The sequence below is a fragment of the Buteo buteo genome, unplaced genomic scaffold (genome assembly GCF_964188355.1).
Source record: "Buteo buteo unplaced genomic scaffold, bButBut1.hap1.1 HAP1_SCAFFOLD_62, whole genome shotgun sequence".
NCBI lineage: Eukaryota > Metazoa > Chordata > Aves > Accipitriformes > Accipitridae > Buteo > Buteo buteo.
Window position 1 is genome coordinate 207,882 of NW_027439228.1, and position 19,726 is coordinate 227,607.

Below are 19,726 nucleotides of genomic sequence, written 5' to 3' on the forward strand. Positions count from 1 at the left end.
CATTACATTCACTTCACAGTTCAAAATGGGAGGACAAAAGATAATTGACATGACAAACGCCACAGTTACAGACGTTCCTTCCTGGGGGTGCAGTTCGCACACCTAGGAGCTCATGCGTGCAAGAATGGGTGACGCCAGGCAGCAGTCTCCTTACGTGCCTCTGATCTCAGGAAGAAACAGGTAACATGAATACTTTTACTCCATTTGCTAGCAGAAACTAACATCCTGAGGACCAGAGATGGAGCCCAAGATTTGCCTAGATGAAACGCTGACGCAATCAGTTCCTTTAAGGGATGAAATTGTTCGTTTGAGTTTGGCTTCAAGGACTCCCACAGCTGGTGATTAACTAAGAGGTATGCTACAGCGAGGAGCCCGACACACAGATTGCAGGACAACTCATCACGCCAGGCCTCTGAGCTTGCAGTTCTCCGCAGGGCCCGGTGCTGGCTGAGCAGGTGGATGGACTTCCCAGTTCTAGAAATACAAGCTCGGGAATCAAACCCTCCTCAAGCACGCAGGCAAAACTGGCTGCGCTTTAGCGAAGCAAACCAACAACGAGGCTTCGTTTGTTTGGGTGCCTCCTCTCTGACAATGCTCTGGGCTACTTTCTCTTCCTGGCAGTAAGAGGAATAAGTTGCTCTCATACATACCAGCTTCTGACAGGGAAAGAGGATGATCTCGTTCTTGCCTGCTAGGACCAGGGGTGGCAATAACGCAGTCTGCCGAGACTGGAAGGGAATGCCTTGGAGGCGGAAACACGTGGGTGTTCATTACTCCTGGGCACTCGGAATCACGGGAGGTGATGATGCCAAAGGGCCTGATCCGATTCACAAACTGACACACCTTAGCACTGAAAAGGCTTCTCCTTCAACTAACTTACTTTTCTCTGCAACAACAGCCTCAGGAGAGTAACTTCTTCTTAACCCTTTACACTACAGCAACTACAATGTTTAATCCTAATGTACCTTACAAGAAAACTACTGCGGTCTTCTCTACTAGTGGGCCAACACTGCTGCGCCTGTAAGGAGCGCTTTACGTTTTATTAACCTTTTGAAACAACGCACTAGCTTTCCTTGCAATCGCATTACGTGAGCTTCCTGGGACTTTACATATACACGTTTGTTTTCTCTGGCTAAATCAGATTTGGAACGCAGGGGTGGCCATCTGAAAACACTGCAAAACATTCTTTTTACGTACATCAGTTCTCTGGTGAAGGCAACAACTGAGGAGGATCTTCAGCTAGTGTAAAACTGCAAAGCTCAAAGGACTCGTACTCCAGCTAAAGATCTGCGCACTACTAGGCAGGAATGTCAAATTAAGCAATGCCCAACAGATACAAGTCATTGGATCTTTTCTTTTACAAGTAGGAAAGAAAGGGTACACAGAAAGATAGTGAAGTGGTCTGTAGAAAATGGATGTAAATCATCAAGATTTCCGAGGATTACTCGAATTGCTTCCTGGAGAGGCCAAAATAAGAAAGGAAGGAAGAATATTAACAAGATAGCCACAATTCCACTGTCAAGTACAGTTTTCAGGCTTGGGAAAAAAATAACATTGCAGTTTGCAGGAGTCATGGAAGAGCAGGTTCCAGATATTTTGCTTTTCCTCTTCCCCTTCTTCCCCCTGCTCCCTCCCATCACCTCAGAGCATGCTGCCCTAACAGATTCACAGAAACTGAAGTGAATGAATATCTTAACCCTGAATTAACATGGAAGCATTACTATGGAGAGTGGAGGTGTGCTTTTAAATTTAAGAAGTTCTACATTTAAGAAGCCTCCTCCTTGCCAGCACAACACATGCACTATTGACCTGTTTCAAAAATAAACATATTCCCCTTTTTCGGAATATTGACCCAATTCAGTTACAAAGGAACTGTAATTCAGCTCCAACAAACTCCTGCTTTATAAAGGGGAAACTTTTTCTAGGAATACCTTTCAGTATTTTCAAAAGTGAAAAAGAAAAAAAAAGAACCAATAATTTTCTGTATCAGTTAAGATCAGCACACTTTCTTCAATACTATTTACAATGCTACTACTGTACTCTGAAGATTTGTTTAAACTTAACTAACAGGAGCATTTTTAAGCAGGCAGTATATTGGTCTCATTTCCTCGGGAATGGCAGGGGCTTTCTTCTGTCTCAGGAAGAAGATGACAACAACAGAACTCATCAGCTGTCACCGAGCTTGGCCACAAAGTAATGGCGTCATTAAAAGAACGTCCCCTGGCTCCCACAGCTATGAGGAAAGCACATGCAACTGAGCATTAGATTAGCTGCTATCAAGCTAGCTCACCAGTACTGCCACAGCTCCTGAAAAACTAGGAGGGTCTGACAGCTAGTCAAGCCTGAGAAGTTCAAAGCAGTGGTCAGGTCTGCGGCTGAGAGCGAAACCACGGGAAAGTGCTACTGCAGAACGAATCTGAACAGGAACCAGCAAGGCACGGAGTGCAACGAGCTCCACAAATAGGAGTTTTCATTTGTCCAATTTCAACAGGCAGTAGCTTCTTTGAAGTATTTCTGATAAAAGCATTACTCGCGCTCATGCTGCCTGTTGATGACATTTTTCATTTACGTCATTTTTTTCACCCTCGTACTCTCTAGAGAAGTTCCCCATTACTCGCACTTGAAACGCTGCATTTGACAAAACGTCCTCCGTCCCATAACAAACAAAAGATTTGCTCAGCCTAACATTCAGCTAAGCTCCCGTGGACCTGCTTCATCTCCTACCTCTAACTCCTTGACAGCACTTTCAGTGGTGTCGAGATCCAGACCGCTGTGAAACAAACAGAGAGTTAGTCCCACCCCAGCCAAAAAGCAACAGAGCTACGTTCCTTGTAAGAGTTTAAACAACAACAAAACATCATTCCCATTGCACAGAGAAAATACTTAGCAGGCAGATGAATTCCCAGTTTATTGTTCTTAAAAAACATCCAGTCTTCCACAAGGACTGTTCCTTTTCAATTTTCTGCCCATTTGTATTTTGTGCATCTGAGGATACAAAGGATGAGAGATCAGATCTTTTCAGTCAATCCTCACTAACCTTTAGGACTGGGGTTTTTGACAAGGTGCCCTCAAACCAGCACCTCTCTCTTCCAGCCTATCGCAATGCCATTCTGCTCAAGGGACTAAAAGAAGGAACCGGCAGGACGTGTCTCTCAATCCCCTCCACAGTGCAAACCTGCAGAGGAACGGGCCTTCACAGCATTGGAGCTAGGCCCTGTGATGCTGGGAGTTGTGTACTGCCTGCATCAAACTGTGTTCGCACCTATTAACGACATCTTTTGTAAGCCAGCTTCTCAAAAGTTGTTCATTGCCAGGTATCGGCCCACAATACAATGCACAGGGAGAGAGAAGGTCTCAAAGAAAAGCTGAACCCATTAAGAAGTAAACAAATGTCGCACAAGTGTCACTTGGAAATAAGGAAATAGGGTGGAGTGTAAGGAATTACGGCATGCAAGTATTCTCTGGTATATGGTCTGGCAGGCAGCCACTCTCATATCCTCCACATTCAGGGGCCCCAGCCAGAACTCGGTCAGAGATGAGAACTTTCCTTCCTCTTCAGAAAGGCCCTCTCCTTGCTTAATATGGAAGAAGTTAATGAAAGGAGTTACACAGCGCGCCACAGCAGAAGGACAGATATCACCCACCCAAGACTTACGCTGTGGTCATGAAGTCTTCAGGAATCAGCAGGGACACAAAAGTACGATTCAGGAAGGGACGCTGAAGCGGCGATGAGGGGAAGAGGGTGGAAAGAATGGAAGAAAGCAAGGCGCGATGACAGGCTGCCAAACTCAAACAAATGCAGTGCTCTCTCTACCATCGGGAGATCAAACACCTGCAGGCTGCTCAGAAACGTACGCACACTACTGGCAGTGCTGTCCAAAGGGATTACGCTGAGGGAAAGAGCTCGGTCACAGACAAGAGCAACGTTTCAAGCATCTTCTGAACACCACACGACACCACAAGACAGACAACACGCCTTCCTCTCCAAAATCAACACAGAGAACAAAACAAGGAGGAAGGTTAATCCTCCTGGATCTGACACTATTCCAGCAGAATGCTAATAAGCAAAGCTAAAGAAACAACTGCATTTCAATTCATCCCAAAATAAAGTCACGTGGCAGAATTTCAAAGACTCGGCCTACTTCTCCAAAGGAAAAAGGAGACTAGTGTGGCACGAGATTTAATGCAGCTTCAGGTCTGGAGACAGCCTAATTGGCGTGGTGTTCATAGCACAGTCTCTTCAATTCTGCAGCAGCTAACAACAGTCACTTCCAGAGTAAAGCCAGGCCCTGGCAATGCCTGTACACATCTCATTGCAAAAGCAAATTCACTCACACTCATAAAACCACTCTCTAGGTCCCTGGCTGCCGACCCCAAACGCGCTCCCCCGCAGGAGCTCCCCGGACCCTGCTCGGGGCACCAGGGCTGGGCTCAGGAAGGAGTTTTTCCCCCGGGCAGATTGGCACAGGTCCCGGGGGGGTTCGCCTTCCTCTGCAGCACTGAGCACAGCCCCTTGCCGGGGTCCTCGGGGCCATTTCTGGCCAGCGAGTCCCTGCTGTTGCAGGAGCAGGAGTCCAGCTGTGCCCTCCAGCCCTCCGCCTCTCTTCCCTGGGCCAGCTTGGCAGGGGAACCTCACGTCTCCAGGTCACCTGCAAAACAAGGAGCCTCAAGGAAGCCGACTTTTCCCTGCTGCTTTTAAGCTGGCACACTTCCGTGGGGAGAAGAGAAAGCCTGGGGGTGTGTGGGGGGGTGTCTTAGCTATCTATCTATCTCTCTAAATCTGCTGGGAGGGAATGAAGATGAGGGAGCCAGGCTCTTCTCAAGAGTGCCCACTGAGAGCACCAGAGGCAACAGGCACAAATGAAAACACATGATATGCTCCAGCTGCACATGAGAAAACAACTTTTTCCTGTCTGGGTGGTCAAACACTGGCACAGGTTGCCCAGGGAGTTTGCGGAGTCTCCGTCCTTGGCGATGTTCAAAACCCAAGGGCACGTTGTCCTGGGCAAGCTGCTCTAGGTGAGCCTGCTTGAGCAGGCGGGTTGGACCAGAGGAACTCTACAGGTCCCTTCCAACCTCCACCCTCCTGTGTGAGTCTGTGCTTTGGTTTCACTCCTAAAGCACCTGAACTCAACCCTGATGCCTGCGGGAAAGGATGCTGGGACAAGGCAAGATCCCAGACTCCTCCCCGAGGACTCACCACAAAACCCCATCTACCTAGTCCAGAATATCGTATGGCAGACACACTCAGAAGAGAGAAAAGATCCTTTTATTGCAAACATCAACTGCGGCGGGGGGCGGGCCCGGGAGTCACAGGGCTTCAGCCCGTAACAGGGAAACGGCACCTACAACGACAGAGTCAGAGAGCACTGATAAACCCATGAAGGCAGGAATAGGCATGACTTGGTTCCCCTTTCTTTGGGGAACACCGTTGACGAGGAATTGTTCATAGCCCAGAAGAGAGAGCTATGGCTGGCATCAACCAGGGGATGGCTCTGGCACCTTATCCCCACGGGTAATGCACTTGGAGACCTGCATGCGTGCACAGATGCACAGGGCCCCTGTGCCACGCAGCAGGGCTCGATGGGGAGCCCCTGGGGAGCGGCCATGGAGTTATTTCCAAGCCCCGCGCAGCACCGTCCCTTGCCAGCGGGTCGGACTGACTTGGAGCAGCGCTGAGAGTTGGGAAAGATGGGCAGCAGAGCCTGGTACACACCTGGGCTTCCTGACCTGCTGGACCTTCCTGCTTCTTTTAAGTCCCCATCTCCTTCTCTCTTCCTTCTTTTCTTTTCTCGTTGGCATTCCTTCTCCTCTGCCCAGGCCTGTTTTCTCTTTCTTTTCTTTCCGTTTTCCTTCTCCTGGGGGGAGCCTGCAAACCTTTCCATCCCACAGTATGATTAGGTAGGTAAAGCCAGGATCAACTAGAATCAGTTCTTGATTTACCCAAAGCTGACTCATTTCACCTTCTTTCCTCTGAAACGCTCTTTAGTCCTTCTGTGCATCCCAGGGAGTCTACTGTGCTCCCTGGGGTGGCTGGAGCCAAAGCAACGGGTGCCTACAACAGAAATGTCAGAGTCAGCAGGTGGCAAGGGACACCCTGGAGTAGCAGGCGACTGTTTGGCAAAATGCTGCCTTAGCCCTACAGAGAAGATCCCTCTGGCTGGTTTGCATTAGCCCGTTCTTCCAAGGGCCTCACTTTGGAACACAGGGTTCACACGGGTGTGTGACACTCGGTTCGTTTCTGGCAGCTCAACAAACACGGGGATACCGTGTCTCGGGTAGGAGGGTAGCCCCTGATGGAGCTGCCATACCTCTGACGTTTCGGACTCCACCACCGCGTCTCCCCCAGCTTCTTTGAGGACATCCAGCAGAGAAGCGGGTGGTGTGTGCAGCAAGGCTTCTGCCTGGTGGTCCTTGTCTGCTCTGCCTGCAGGGCCACTTTGCTCTTCCAAATGCAGGTCTAGAAAGGAAAAGCACATGCAGCAAAGTGACTCCTTGGAAGTAAAGCACACCTAAAGCAAAACCCACCCAAAGCCCTACACCAGCTGTCTTCTCGACATTGAGGTTTCTGGTACCCCAAGCCCCAGCCTGGGACAGCCCTCAGTTCCTCCTCATACCTGTGGCTCTGTCCATGGGGGCTGCCGACTCCCCCGCTGATGGACAGGAGCGGCCAGCCATCTCCTCCACAAAGATGTCACCGCAGTTTTCAATGAGAAACGCCACCAGCACGTTCACCTGCACACATCAAACCCTCAGTCTCAACCCAGGTGCCTGAAAATGTATCACACAGCCTTTCCCACTCCCGACCCTTGCCTCTGCGCAGGAGGCTGTGGTTGTGGGGCTGCTCTTGCAGGCAGCCACCCCACCAGCATTCGCTCAAGAGAGGAGGCAGCCAGGGACCTCTGAGCAGCCAAGCTCGGATGGGCCGGCAAGGCTGCAGCCGGCTGCTCAGTACAGCGCACCTTCTCAGTCACCGCCAGCATGGCCTCGAGGGGGAGCACGTCCTCGTTAGGTGGGCTCAACAGATTTGGCCCAAGGCAGATGGCCAGGTTGCTGGCAGTCATTCTGCTGCTGGAGGCGTTGTGGCCGATGTGCTGGAGGAGGGCCAGCAGCCGCTTGAGGAGGACGAGATTGGCTCCAGGCAACTTCTTGGCCACCCTGAGGGAACAGGAACTCAACGTTAATAGAGCAGATGTTGCCCACAGCTGTCCCCAAAGCTTGCCCAACACAGGTGGGTTGCGCAGCTTTCTGGGTGCTCTCAGCCAGCGGCCAGTGCTCCTGCGCTTCAGGAAGGAAGCACGGCGTTGCTTCCCAGCTCGTCATTTCACCCAAGCCCAGGCAAGGGAAGGCTCCCTGTCCGTGCCCTTTCCCCCAAAATCTAAGCCCACCCCAGCAAAAGCAAGCTGTCAGAAGACACAGCTTTTTAAGGAGACCGTCCCTTTTCAGGCAAGTCCCAGGCCTCTACCAGTCCCTCCTCAACAGGCAGGCTGCTGCCCACACTTACGCTTTCAGCTCTTCAACCTTCTCCTCCTTGCCGCTCTTCTGCATCGCTGCCATCCAGTCCTCGTAGAGGTCTGTCACGAGGAGCTTGGCGGGGATGCTTCGGAGGAAGTCCTGCAATGCCAGGGGCTCCAGGTGAGCCTCTAAACACTCCAGGCCAGCCAGGAGCTCTTCCAGCTGCAGGTCAGAAGCGCTCACCTTCAAGATGACGGCCAGCAGCAGCGCAGGCTGGCTGCCCAGGTCGACATCCGCACCGTGGTCCAGGGCCTCCCGCAGCTCACGAAACTCTGTCCTGCCGGCAGCTCTTCGGAATATCCCTTCTGTCGACGGTCCTTCCTTGTGCAGGACAGCCAGCATCTCCTGCAGGAGGGGCAGGAGGACAGTTGCTTGGCTGAGAAGCTGCCTTCCAACAGCAGTGACCAAAGCACTGCCCCAGATCCTGCTCCTTGCCCCCCGCAAAGGGGGCTGGCACCAGAAGCGTCTTCTGGGGCTGAAGGGCCCAATCCCCCATCCCCGGAGCTCCTGGGGACACCCACCTCCCCTCTGGAGCAGCGGGAGGGAGGGCTGGGGACCCCCTGCCCAGGCTGGCTTACCTGGATGGGCCGGGGCAGGGAGCCGTCCTCCCCGCAGAGGGCTGCCAGGGGCTGGCCAAAGAGCGCCCTGCTGCAGCCGGAGCCCACCTGCCCTGGCGCCTGGGCAGCGGCCAGGGTCCTCCGATGAGCAAAGGGCCAGGGCAGCCCCATCCTCTTCCTCCTCCTGATGGTGTTCCCTCCTTCCGAAAAGGAAAATGGAGCAAGAGCGTGTCAATGGAGACAGCCGGGCCAGCAGTCCCGGAGCCTGCCCTGCCTGCAGCATGGTGCTGAGGGCTGAGGCAGGATGGGCAGGGAGCCAGCAGCTGGAACCACAGCTCCAGCTCAGCGGCTCCAGCTCGGAAGCTCTTGAGAGCCGGCATGCCACCGGGACAACCTGTCCCAGCCCTCGCCCTGCCCTCCTCCAAACTGTGGGCAGCAGGAGAGGCTCTGGGTCCCCGCAGAACCACATCCAGCGGCTGCTGCCCAGCAGGTGTCCTTGCTCGTCCAGGTGACGTCCTCCCTTGGGGTGCCGCACCTGCATGGAGACACTCAAAGGACAAGTGAGCACAGCTCAACCATTTGCAGGACAATGTGCTTCTTTCCAGAACTCACCTGGTGAGCCGCAAAGTCCCCCAGCTTTGATAGATGGGGCTGTCGGTGGCCTTTGCCCTTGCTTGGGACGATCCTGCAAGAAGCAGGCTGCGCTTAGAGAGCAGCCCCGCAGCAGAAAGGGCCACCGGCGAGCTGCCGCCCGGCACCAGCAGCCTGAGCGCGGCAGAGCTGGGACCCTCTGCCCTCCTGGGCTCTCTGCCCCACACGGCAGGCTTCCCCCCAGCGCCGCCAGCGAGGATGTGCTGGCATGCCTGGTGGCTCCCCAACCCTCTACGCTCCCCGAGTGGCACCGCGGGACGCTCCCTCCCTCCATCTCTGCCTTACAAGCTCACCCCGCTGGCCGCAGACGCCGGCGCAGCCAGAGACGGGTGAAAGGCAGCCATTCTCACCTCTGCCTGGCCCTCCATCAGCCTCTCCAGGCTCCTGGTGCTGAATGTCCTCCACTGGGCAAGAGAGAAGGAGCGGAGGAAGGTGAGCAGCAATGCCTCAGGACCAGGGCTCGGGGACAGAGCCCAGACCGGGGAGACACTCACGGTGTGGCGGCAGCTCAGCTCCTTCTCCAGGGGTCTGAGGGAGGGGAGACGGGTCACGCGGGCTCTCTTGGCTCCTCCTGGTGTCCTGTGCACCGGCAAGGGACAGGGAGAGAGCAGGCTGAGCCCCAAGCTGCCCCTTCTCTCCTGTGAGGCAGCTCTGCCCGAGAGCTGCCCGCAGCCGCGATGGCACCTCTCCCCAGCTGGGGAGCTGTGTTCCCCCGTCCGGCTACGACTGGAGCATCCCCCTTTGGCTTACCCCAGCAGCGTGCCCACCCACAGCTCCTTCAGCGCCCGGGAGCTGCAGAAAGAGAGGAGAACCAGCGTCAGGACCCGCTGCCCCCCAGCCCGTGGGCAGAGGCGGGCGCCTGTGCAGCCCTGCCCCGTGGGGAAGGACGCCGGAGTGGGACGAAGCCCCGTGGGGCAGGACAGAGACGCTGCCCAAGCCCTGGCTCCCCGTGTCCTGCCAGAGCAGCTGCTTTTGCCCTTCTCTTCTGGGGACCCAAAGGGCACCAAGGGATGCAGGACCTGGCAATGCCCCCATCCCTCCCTGCCAGCGTGCTTCCCGCTCCCTGCCCAGGCTCTCCACACAGGGCAGAGGCCGTTCACAGGATGGCGTGGGCACGGTTGTGAACCTCTCCTGCCCGACCATGGGACGTGGCACCACGACTCACCCAAAAGCGGCAACACAGGAGCCGGTGGACCAGACGAGGATGACGGAGGTCCTGTCCTCATCGCCGCCTTCCTCCTCTTCCTCGTCCCCTGCTGCCTCCTTTCCGCCGCTCAGCACCCACAGCTGGTCCAGGGCCAGGCGGAGCTGTGGGCGCAGGCTGGTGCCGCGTCTGCAGAGAGCAGAGAGGAGAGGCAGGCGGTGAGCTGGGGGTGTCCTCCTCGGGGTCCCCCCGGGCCGAGCCCTGTCCCCCACCTGCCCTTGGGACAGACATCGATGGGCGCATCCAGCACCAAGGGGCCGGGGCCTGGGGCTGGGGCCGGGGTGTCCCGGGGCTGGGGCCAGGGCCAGGGCTGGGGGAAAGGCAGCTGGGCTCTGAGGGTCTTACTGCAACTTGGCGATCACCAGTTCCTCCTGGAGGAGGAGAAGGCGTCTCTCGCTCCTCTTGCGGCCCCGGGTCAGCCGCACGTCCGCGCTCAGCACCGCCTCGGCGTCGGCGAGAGCCTCCCTGCAGAGCAGAGAGCGGCGGGCATGAGAAAGGCCGCTGCCACCGCGGGTCCCGGCCGTGCCCCCGAGGCACAGGGAGAGCTCACCTGGAGCCGCAGCAGCAGTTGGCCTGGCCCATCCTGCCCGGGAGAGGAGGACCCTCGCCGTGGACCAAGGACGCGGGCCACTCGGCGACAGCGGGGATGGGAGGCGAGGTGCCTGTGCCGGCGAGGTGCTGCTCGGCCGGATCCTGCCTCCTCCCAGCGCTCCTGTGTGCCAGCACAGCTCCGTGCTGCTGTCTCTGGCGGCCGTGGGCTCCAACTGACCAACATTCCGAGCCCAGCGACCAACATTCTAAGCCCAACGACCAACATTCTAAGCCCAACGACCAACATTCTGAGCCCAACGGAAAGTGGGAGGGGCACCCACCCAGTGGGTGAGAGTTCTCTCCAGTATGGCCGTCTCTGCCTGGCACTGGGGAGCCCCGGGCGGGCTGGACGGACCCAGCAGAGGGGAAGGACCGTCTCCCTCCACCTCTTGCCAACGCTTTGCCTCCTGCAGCCCAGGAGGCAGGGAGCCGCCTTTGCCCCAGGGGCACTTTTCTGGCTCGAAATTGCTCCACTTGGCGTCCACCATCACCCCAGGTGTCTGCACAGCTGCTTTCCAGCTGGGTGTCCCCCAGCATTTACTGGCGCAAGGGCTTCTTCGTCCCCAGGTCTCCAGGACTTTGCTCTTCCCCTTGGGGAACTACAGGAGGTTCCTGTCAGCCCCTTTCTCCAGCCTGTCAAGATCCTCCAGGTTGACAGCAGGACCCTCCGGCGCATGAGCCTCTCCTCCCGCTTCTGTGCCACAAGCTGCAAGCTGCCGGAGGGTCCGCTCTGCCCCATCTCCCAGACCAGGGAATGTGAACAGATCCCACGTGGTGCAGCGCAGGGGGGGGCAGACATGCACTTTGATAGGCCATCACTTGTCACAGGAGGTTCAGAAATTTAGGGGAAAAATCCATATTGGTTTGGGTATTATTTACACAGTGCTTCCCCTTTGTATTCCTGCAAGCTATTAAAAGGTGTTCAAAATGTCTCTTTTTTCATTTGAATGTCACAGCTCTTCACAGTGCTGATGTTGCGTGTAACATTGGATTGGGTTGTACTCTCGCATAGATTGTTAGGTAGTATGTAGCCTAGATTATTAGGGAGAAGATAGCAGATTATCTGCATTAATTGTGCTAACACCAACGACAGAAGGTTGTGTCTAGCTCTTGAGCCGAAGGATAGAAATCCAAGGCGTCTATTGAACGCAGTGGGCTATTGATCAGCAGATTGAACTCACCGTGTTCAAAAAAGAAAAGGTACGTGAGAAAGGCGTATTCCATCTTGACTGCTACAATGCGTGGTTTTGTAGGTATGAAGATAAATTATCCATGCCCCTCCCGCCACCCCCTTCCAAAAAAAAAAAGGACTAGAGAAAAAAGATTCAACTTCTGGAGCAATGGGGCTTTTAATAGCCAAGTAAATTTCCCTAGATCATTCCCATTCGATGAGCCACTTTGCCTGACATTCTGCCTCTACTTGGTACCAACAGAAGACTCGGTACCTGTGCCATGCTACAGGAGACGTAGAATTTCGTGCTGATCCAGAGCTTTCCACCTACAGCCAAAACCGGGGCGAAGCTTTCCTACACCTCAGCCACTCCCTGGTGCCTCTTCCCCAGGGAAAGTCTTTCCTCTGTCACTCTGTGCTCATAGCTGGTCACAGGCAATGCAAGCCCCAAGCCTCAGCCACCGTCCCAGGTCACCAACCCCCTTTAGCCATAAGCAAGCTCTCAAACTCCTTTGCGGCTGCAGGAGAAGGGTTGTTAATAGAAATGGATGCACACGGCACAGTCTATTCCAGAATAGCCACAGCGGTTAAAAGCTTTCCGTGTCCTGGATTGGTGGTTTTCAGGACCAGCTCCTGGGTGCCGTTGCACGAGGCTAGCGATAGCTCTATTTCATGCAGGTAATTCAGGCTTAATCCTTTGTCCCCACAGGCCCAGCGGCACAGAAAGTCACCGTGGGCTGTGTTTGAGCAGCCTGCTCCACTGGACTTGTGGCAAACGGCCGCATCCTTGCTCTTCTGTTGTCCGCGTAGGGTCCTGGTCAATACAACAAGCTGTTTTCCCTGGAAATGACCATCGTGGCTAAAGACAGACTCCTCCTTGTGGACACCAGCCAAGCTGTGGGAACGTCTCTGGCACCCATGCTGTGCCAGCTTTCAACCCCCAAGAGACTGGAACTGAGGCGGGTCCAACAGGAAGAAAATCTGCTATTTTCACTGAAAGAGGGGAGCGACCACCGGCACTGAAGAGCCATTCATATCCTGCCGAAAGCCACAGGGAAATGCAATGTGTGGTGAGCTTAGGCAGGAATACTCCTGTCCAAGAAGCAGCACGCTTGGTTATTAAGGCTTTATCACACTTGGGTGATAAGGCTTTATCCTTGGCTTTCCCGCCGTGCTGACCGCTGTGGCTGCTGCCTGTTCTTTCCTGCCATGCTGGCTGCACCCGCCTGTGGGGCTGTCCTTGGGAAGGGCACCAGAACCAAGAAAGCCCCTGGGAGAGGGGTGGGAAGAAGCTTTTCTCCAGAGATTTGCCAGAAGCTCTCCAGAGCATCCCTTTTCCAGCCCATGAGATGCTCTGTGTGACAAGGGAAGGTGCCCGTCGGTCCAATGGATGAGGCCCTGCAGGGCTCCCATCAGGGTCCTTTGACCTACCCATCTTCCAGCCGCCACTCCAGGGGCTGGGGGTCTCACGAAGGGCAGGGCCCTGTCCCCCACCTGCCGTTGGGACAGACGTTGGTGCATCCAGCCATTAAAACCTGCCGAGGCCAGCTAACTAGGAAAAAGAGATGAGCCACACTGCGCAGGCCCAAAGGGCGGACACTATGTCAAGGATAACATAAATAAGTATACGATTAGAACAATATAAGCTTGCCTTGCTGTAGGTAACGGTATGCACGATAGGCAGAACAATCCCCTGTGCATCCAGCGCTGCAATAAAGAATGCCTGCTTTCTAAAACTCCAAAATTGAGCCTCAGAGAGTTTCTTCGACCAGCTTTTTCGGTTACACACCCCTACCTCTGACTGGCAGGACAGAAGAGAAGATCACTGGGGCACCTGTCCCTTTCACTCGTGCCACTCAAGTCCTGCTTGACCTTGCCCGGGTTTTGCTTTACCGTGTCCTGGTGCCCGCGTGGAAAAGGAGCAGGGGAAAGCGGTCTGTGCTTCGAACCAGCGTGCCAGCCTCCCCGTGACATCCCGGAGCACTCCTGGGCGGTCAGCACCACAGGGGCCTCCTATTTCTTCTGGCAAAGTCTCAGCTCCTCCTCTCTTGCTTGCTCCTCCTCCCCCATCCAGATGCTCCTTCTCTAGGTGGTGGAAAGCATATTCTGCTTTCCTTGACTTCCACATGGCCCCTCGGTTTCCAGCAGGCTTCCCACCAGTGCCTCTGCAAGCCTGTTCTTAAGCGCAACCGAAAGGAGAATTTTCTCTTTATTATTCCCACACCTCAGAGGCAATTCTGCTTTCACTGATCTGAATGGAAATTTGTGAGTAAAGATGATGTTTAGATTTGTCTGCAGTGCCACAGTAGACTTCACAGGGCCCTGCCCACCTTCAATAAATGTCAGCTTTGCGTTGCGGTTTTCACTGGAGTGACAGCTACTGAATTGGAGAAGACCCATGGGAGAAAATAAACTGATGACAGAAGTTTTGAACGATGGGCTTGGGAACCACAGATGCGCGTGTTTATGGAGTACCTCTCTTTCAATCTCCTGAGAGGATTTTTTCCTCTCATCACCTGAGTAGGATGGAAATCTTTTCGGTCTGGTGGATTTGGTATTTTTAACTTCACTTTTTACTGTGTTGCGAAAAAAATGCACGCAGCCTTACCGTTTACATCCCACAGTGTTACCCGCTGGGCAGAAACGTCTGAGGCTTTCACATCTGTTCCATACCTCTGCTAACACTCTGCCAGTCTTGATCCGGTCAAATGAGAGCAGCTACTGCGAATAACGTTCTCGACTTCCCCATCTCCTCACTCTGGTTTTCTTCTGTTTCTCAGGCATATGCTTTCTCGAGACTGCATATGAGGGTGAGAGATTACTAAAGTCCTTCCTTATTCCTAAAGGCATCTGAAAACTCTGTTAGGAGTCACTTGCTGTAAGATTATCTCCTGAAGTCATCGCAGAAATATCTAAGATTTCGTAGAAATTCTTTTGAGGCTCAGGAAGGTATGATTCTTTTCTTATGCTCAGTTTCACAAAAGTCTCTGTAGCCTTGGTCTCATCTTCTTTAATGCTACGTTTGAGGATTAGTGGTTCTCCCAAACAGGGTGCCCTGCTGTTGAATTAGCCAGGCACAGCACAGAACCCTTGGTCTGGCCACGGTGAATACTTTTTTGGATAGGCTCAGATGAGCACAGTGAGTTTATGTTGTTTCAAGGATTTGCTGCAACATCTGTGCCTTTTTTGACCCAATACTGCAAGCTGTTTAAAGCCATACACTTCCCCCCCGCCCCGCTCCAATGAACCAGTCTGAGACTCTGTAGAGCACAGGATTATTGCACTATAATATAAGGTATTAATATAGCAGCAAAGCAGTCTTCCTTGCTGGAATACCTACCTAGCCTTCCTACCACGATAATATTGTTTCATAATGGGTGTACTGGAATGAAGATGCTCATAAATGCAACGTGAATATTTGCTGACTGCAGGTATTTTTACAGTGCTGATCCCTCTAATATGGAGGCAGATGTAACAATAGTCACCCGTGTACTTCTACGAGCCTGTGCAATGTTTAGTTTGTTAATGGGCTGGAGAGTGATTTCTGATGATGATTCATGCCTTATCAGAAAGGGAAGAAGTGGATGTGGAAAGGGCAGGAGAGACTGGGAGCTTAAGCTTATAAATCATGGTAGCATCTGACAGTTCATCCAGTCTCAGTGGAAACTGTTTGGGAACAGCGCTAAGCACTGGATCTCGGTGAATGGTCAGAGTCGGGTGGGAGAAGGCACCGTGGCTTTATTCAGATCTTCCCTTCAGTTGACTTCAGTAAGAGTGGACGAAAACCCTCTTGCAAAGAAGCACTTTTGCATCTTCCTCCAGACTTTGAGGGGTTTTGCCTTTTGATTTCTACTAATGGACAGTCTTTAAAATATTTTCCCCTGGAAAAGTATATTGATCTATGTGTTCCTTACTTATCGAAGGGTGTTGCCATTAACTATTAGATAAAGAAGCTCTGTTGTATCAGAACCACTAGAGGAATATTGTTACAGAACTGTATGGAAGTGGTGGTATAATTTAACTATGATTGCTCAGACAATCGTAGCAGGTTATTTTTATCAAAAGAATTGGTGCTGACTTGGAGTTGCTAACACTTATGGAAGGTCATTTTATGAAGCATAAATCATGGGTAAAACAAGTGTGTTAAAGGTGATGGTAGGATGGGATTCAATGTGAGCCTTACATGCCAGGGGAGATTTCATAAATCAGACAACCAAGTAGATGGCTTCCTTGTGAACTGGTATGCATCTGGGATTAATTTAGGGACTAATGCCATTGGGATCAACTTTGGGACTAATGCTATTGCACACTTGTGGCCTGATGGTACATTTCCCTTACAGACATTTTTAAATAGGAAGCTGAGGATTCAACTCAATTTGTACAAGTTCCTGTGTCCTCTGAGAAATACTAAGTTTTTGCTCTAAAACTAAAAGATGCCCAAGCTGAAAGAGCCTTAGCTTTCAAACAAGATCAGTGCTTTCCATGGGAAACACCCACAGACTCTTTAAAGATGTTTTTCTAGAGGCCTTCACACATCCTCCGCAAAACTACTCCTTTTTCTTCCTAAACAGCTCTATTGGCAGTGTAATTTCTTCAACTGCCAAAACACCATTTTGAAATGCAATTGCTAAACTGCTGTGCAACTTTGGACAAGGCATCTTTAATTTACTTTCTGTCAAATTCCAACAAAGTGGGAAAAACCTGTTTCTTTTTCTCTTTTCACATTCTGAATGAGAGTAGCATAGTTCAGCTGGAAGGGACCTACAAGTCCCTACTAGTCCTCCTGCCTGACCGCTTCATGGCTGACCAAAAGTTCAAGCATGGTATTAAGGGCATTGTCCAAAAGCCTCTTCAACACTGACAGGCATGGGGCATCCACCACCTCTCCAGGAAGCCTGTTTCAGGGTGTGACCACCCTCTTGGGAAAGAAATGTCTCCTCACGTCAAGTCCAAACCTCCCCTGACAGTGTGGTAGCAAATGTCCCTTGGTGCCTTGGTAAGGAACGGTGAGGAAACCGTGCATGCTCTCTACATCTCTGCAGAGTTCCTGCAGAGGGAACCAAACCCCTGTCTTTCACCTCTGGCAGCACCACAACCAAAGGAACGTCTGTGGCCTAGATGCCCTCATTTACAGAGTCTGAAGGTACAGATCCATTTTGGCACCAACGCACAAAATGGCAAGGAGAGTACCTCTCTTAATCTCTCAGTACTCAAAATACTAAATCCTAAAGGAAAAGGAGACTTGCCAGGGTTTCAGATAAGATCTGAACATCTTCCCACAAACCGAGGTAGGCAAAGAACTCTCGGAAAGGTTCAAGTCACAGGTGAGCTGTGGAAGTTTCACCCATGGCTGAAGCGCCTTTGGGATCCCCTATAAACACGGCCAACGGGTGTGTTTAATAGAAAGGCTGCACAGCTGGGTTTCAGTGGGACAAGGGGTTGTGACGGCAATAGCAGCAATGGGCTATTTTGACAGTTTGGAAGAGCTGTCTGTCCTTTGCCTGGCTGGCCTTTGGTCACGGATCCAAATGGTCCACGTCTGAATACCACCAACCTTTCCTTCCACCACACCGGGGTCACCTCCGCGCATTTGTTTCTCAAAGCCTGACTTACTTCCGTGGCGGGCTGTTGGCGCCCACCATCCCAACCTATGGCTCTGGTTACGCTTTGGCTTGCCTCCAGGCTGCGGCTGCCGAAATCACCCCCCTTACGCCCCACGAAAAGGGGTTGTGTCCAGCCACATCAAGTCCCTGCTCCTCCTGGCTGCGGGGCCACATAAGCTGTAGCTCTGGCGCAGAGAGGGGACGGCTAATAAGGGCGGTCTCTGCGCTGCACGCTTGGTTCCTGCCATGACCCGACAGAAGAGGAACAGCACCAGCCGTCTCCTTGCGAGCCGAGCGGCAGAGGAGGCGCCAGGGACACCCAGCGGCTGGGCCCAGGGCATGGCCGCCAAGGGCAGGGAGAGACCCCCGGGCCTCCTGGGCACAGCGACAGCCCGTGCAATGATTGCTGGAGGTGACTTGTCGGTATGACGCACGCCCCCCGCCGCCCCTCAAGGGAAGGTGAACCTCCGGGGAGGAACGCAGTGCACACATAAAGGATCGGTTCCATGGTGGCTCCCTAAGCAACGTGACCTGCAACTTTGGACGTCAGCAACACCGGGGAAGCTTGGTACGCTGACTCTGAAAAGTAACACGGAGGGTGGAGCGGAGCCGAGACCCCGCGGCCAGGCTCTGTGATCGCAGGGGTAGGCAACCGGAACGATCGGAATGAGAGCGCTTGGTCCCTGCATTGAATCCACTGAAGCAAGGAGGTAAAATAACGGCGGTTCTGTCGAGCTAACGCCCTACACTTCTGGTTTCTATCACACGTGCCCACTTCTGGGGTACTCACACACAACAGCAGGTCTTTTGGGTGAACTCTGCTCATTATAATACCAAAACACACCTCCACCCCCAAAGGTACCCACCTCCAAGGTGCGACCACCCCCCCACTGAGCACATGCTCTGAATTTTCTCCAGCGTATACCTTTAAAAGCAAACCGAGAGAACTTTATACCAATCAAAGGAAAGGTATGTATGACTAGAGTCACTCAAGCTCCACCGAAAAACTCAGAAAACATAAAAGGGCTTAAGAGAGGAGAAATGTCAGGGAAGACACCATCACAGACAAGTTGGGAGGACATCGCTGACTTCTGGGATCAGTCGATGAGCTGAGCCTCTCTCCCCCCCCGCCACAGGGATGCCTATTGCATGAGATTCAAACACTCGGCTGTACCGAGTGCTTCCCCGGGAAACTTAGAATTCTTTAGAGCTCTTTTCTTTCATCATTTCATGCGCTTGTAGGCAACTGTATTGCCACCTGCACGTGCTTTGCAGACAGTCTATTTATCACGGGCAATCCAAAAGCACCTGTACCGTTGCTTTAATAAACTGCGCTGCTCATTCATCTAGTCGTGATGAAAAACAAAAGAAAAGAGAAAGCCCCAAACCCAAACGTAAAGGAGCCTCACCGCCGGAGGACGAGCTCTCCTCTCTCACAGCAGCCTGGGGGAACCATGGGCAGAAGAGGTGAAGCCAGCCCTGGGCTTGGGGTTTGAGGACTGCTCACCGCTTCCCCAGCCACCCTCCCTGGGTGGCAAACTGCTGCAGCACGTTGAAGGCAGAGAGCAGGGCCCAGCTCTGCACCACCAGCGCTTTGCCGGGACACAGGCAGCCTGAGCAGAGCCTGGACCTCCCCGTCCACCTCACCGCAGACAGCCAGAGCACACCCAGACACCCAGGCATCCTCCACGTGGAGGCCACTTCCCACCCCGGCTGGCCAACGCGACGGGCTGCCTACCTTCTTCAAGGACGTCAGCAGTTTGATGCTGACGAAGCCCATCTTGTTCTTCTGGACATGTTTCAGGAGGAAAGCATCCTTGGCCAGGTTCTCGTCAGAGAGCTGGAATTCCACCTGGGACACAACCCTCCTGACCAGCTGCCCGTCAGGGATGGCGTAGCTGCAGTCCAAGAGATCAGCCCCCAGAACATCGCTCGCATCGCAGAAGCTCCCGGCAAAGCAGCAGGGACGCGGGTGTGACTTGGTGGCCTTTGGGATGTGCAGCACCGCCCGGTCCCAGCCACAGCGGTGCAGATGGCAGAGTGTTGAGGAGCGGGGCGGCTCAGCTGCGCTCTGAAATGAAACGGAGTTTTATGGTTTTAGAAGCGCGCTTGCCTTCACGCCCCCAGCATCGGTCCCTGCCACAAGTTACGCAGCAGATGGCCTTGCACAATCTTGCAGCCAGAGGTGCCTCACAAACAGAGTGCAATCTCTTTGATTAACAGGATACAGGCCAGGAGAGATCTTTGGCCTCCGGTTCACGGCAGTTGTCCCGACTCCCCAGGCCACACACTGTTCGCACAGCGGGAGCGAGAGGCCTGTGTCCTTGGTACCAGGGTGTCCTTGCTAGTGCCGAATCCTCCAAGCACGAGGAGGGGATGTACTAGCCCCATCCCTGGGGTCCCGTAGAGCGCAAACAGCCCCAGCACCCCGACA

General features: G+C 53.5%; 2 protein-coding genes across 2 annotated transcripts in view; both read right to left on the reverse strand.

Moving 5' to 3' along the window:
- The window catches only part of LOC142027846 (uncharacterized), a 327,572-nt gene that overhangs the window by 29,598 nt on the left and 278,248 nt on the right, over nucleotides 1-19,726 (reverse strand). The gene's annotated exons all lie outside the window — the stretch shown is intronic.
- LOC142027854 (T-cell activation Rho GTPase-activating protein-like) lies at nucleotides 5,311-8,243 on the reverse strand. The gene is made up of 6 exons (XM_075022053.1): nucleotides 8,094-8,243; nucleotides 7,699-7,860; nucleotides 7,505-7,614; nucleotides 6,963-7,158; nucleotides 6,618-6,735; nucleotides 5,311-5,345 (listed from the first exon to the last, which is right to left on the reverse strand). The coding sequence occupies exons 1-6, from the start codon at nucleotides 8,241-8,243 to the stop codon at nucleotides 5,311-5,313; spliced, it is 771 nt and encodes a 256-aa protein (XP_074878154.1).